We start from the raw sequence: 1,939 nt of genomic DNA on the forward strand, positions 1-1,939 counted from the left end.
GTCGAACCTCGGAATGATCGATGCTTTCCTCAAAGGAGAATCATAGAAGGATGTGGAGATTTAGGTTGAAAAAAAAACTTGTTCCCATATTTAATATTAATGAAGCATTCAGGAGCGTTGTCGAAGTTAACTAGTCTAAAGTTTACTTGGCGCCCACCGCTAGAACTACGATACGCTGGGCAAAGTTTTGCGGCAGGTAAATACTGGAAAGGAGCGATATTTAATGCTATCGATTCTTTTATGCTGATTGAACTAGTATCTCTAGGTGTCTCGCAACGCGGCAGAAGCAAAAAGGTTTGGGTACCGCATAAATCGTGTTCAAAATATCCAAATAGCTCGAAGAAGTATATCATTGAATATCGCATAGACATACTAAACACTGCCACACTGAACATCAAATATTTATCCTTTTTTTTTCCAGTTTGGTATAACACTTATTATTAGATACTTTATTCGCCATAGTGACGTAAAAAGGTAAGTTCCCGGCTCCAAAACCGAAAACCGTTGATTTGAATCTCGTGCTGAAGCATGTGCCCTGCCAAGGTAGTAAAACAACAAAGTTCATTCGAAGAAAAGTACTTAAGAAGCACTAATTCTGTGCATCATTGCAGGGATTCATGGCGCCAACGGCTTGGAATGTTCTCGCCAAGTACTATAAAAACTTGTCGATCCCAAAAAGTAATTGAAAGGTATCGAGGACGCTCAATCTAGATTTTCGAGCGTCTACACGAGTTGGAGAAGCACCTGTCAGAAGTCTGATCGGTTCATAAAATCATCTAATTAATTCAGATTATTATAGAATATGACCCTTATATTTGTTCGGTACATTTCGAAACGTAATGCAATGATCAGATTCAGAGCGAGATTTCATTGTATTCTTCTATTCAAGACTATGATAAGGGTAATACCCGATCATAAATTTCGATCATTAGAGGATTCCAAATTTTTCAAGCGTTCACGATGAGTACAGGGTGCGTTTTTCCATGGCAAAGATCGCCGAGAGACCCGAGGGTGTAGCAAAACGAGTGACGACAAATCATATTCGCTGGGAATACCTGATAAGCATATGTCCATAAAGAAAACAAAAGTTACCGACATTCGGCTGTTTTTAAGTAGACAAAGTGCACTAGCCATTAGAGATACTACTGCCATCTGAAAGTTGAAATAACTTGCGCAAATCATAAGAATGTAACAAAGCGATGATATACATAACATTAGCATTCTTATGCCGGTAGGTCATTTAAGAAAAAATTATAGTAATTTTCCGTCCGTGGTCGTCTGAAAAGCGATAAATCCATCGATCTTTGTCTGCGCGACACCGGAACCTTACGGACAGGAATTCTTTACGTGAGAAACAATGTGAGAGAGAGGACGGCAGTTATATAAATGATGGTAATTATTATTCTACAGAATATAATAAGCGAATTAATAGAGGCTTGGAGTTGGCAAAAGAGCTAAAACAGTGATGAGAAAAATAATATTTTAAGAAAACTGCCCACTTTATCATTTGGCAGAAAAAAGCGATAAACCCCGCTTATGATCGTAGCGCCGTCTTTGTGATGTATATTATCATAACGGAAGTACTGGATATATATTTGTTGCAGTATATTTTGTTCACTTTAAACTTATATACATATTTGAAGAGTAATAAATACTATATATTTATGTATTGTGCACAAATTCGTTAGGTTTTTTTTTTAACCAAACTAACTATAATTCAGTTTCTAAAGCAGGTGCCGATACGATGCTAAAGTATTTATATATTACAATATTTACTGTATTTAACAATCGCATTTTACTTCGGCTACAGAGTCTAGTAGCGAGCTGAAAGATGTTACAAAGACATTTTCGTTATCGGTTCTGGACGAGCTCTTTGCCGCCGTTGTTTAGGTTCTGCAATTAACGGCGGGTTTCAACCGCGTTCTCGCTCCTGTTCACG

At 37.6% G+C, this 1,939-nt stretch overlaps 1 protein-coding gene across 3 annotated transcripts in view; it reads left to right on the forward strand.

Moving 5' to 3' along the window:
- Positions 1-1,680, forward strand: part of Papss (3'-phosphoadenosine 5'-phosphosulfate synthase) — a 22,047-nt gene extending 20,367 nt beyond the window's left edge. For all 3 annotated transcript variants that reach the window (XM_022839409.2, XM_022839410.2, XM_022839408.2), the window contains one exon: positions 612-1,680. In XM_022839409.2, coding sequence (XP_022695144.1) covers positions 612-686 — 75 coding nt within the window. In that variant the 3' untranslated portion in view covers positions 687-1,680. The remainder of the gene's footprint in view (positions 1-611) is intronic.
- The last annotated feature ends 259 nt before the right edge of the window (positions 1,681-1,939 follow it).

Source organism: Varroa jacobsoni, unplaced genomic scaffold (assembly GCF_002532875.2).
Source record: "Varroa jacobsoni isolate VJ856 unplaced genomic scaffold, vjacob_1.0 scaffold_798, whole genome shotgun sequence".
NCBI lineage: Eukaryota > Metazoa > Arthropoda > Arachnida > Mesostigmata > Varroidae > Varroa > Varroa jacobsoni.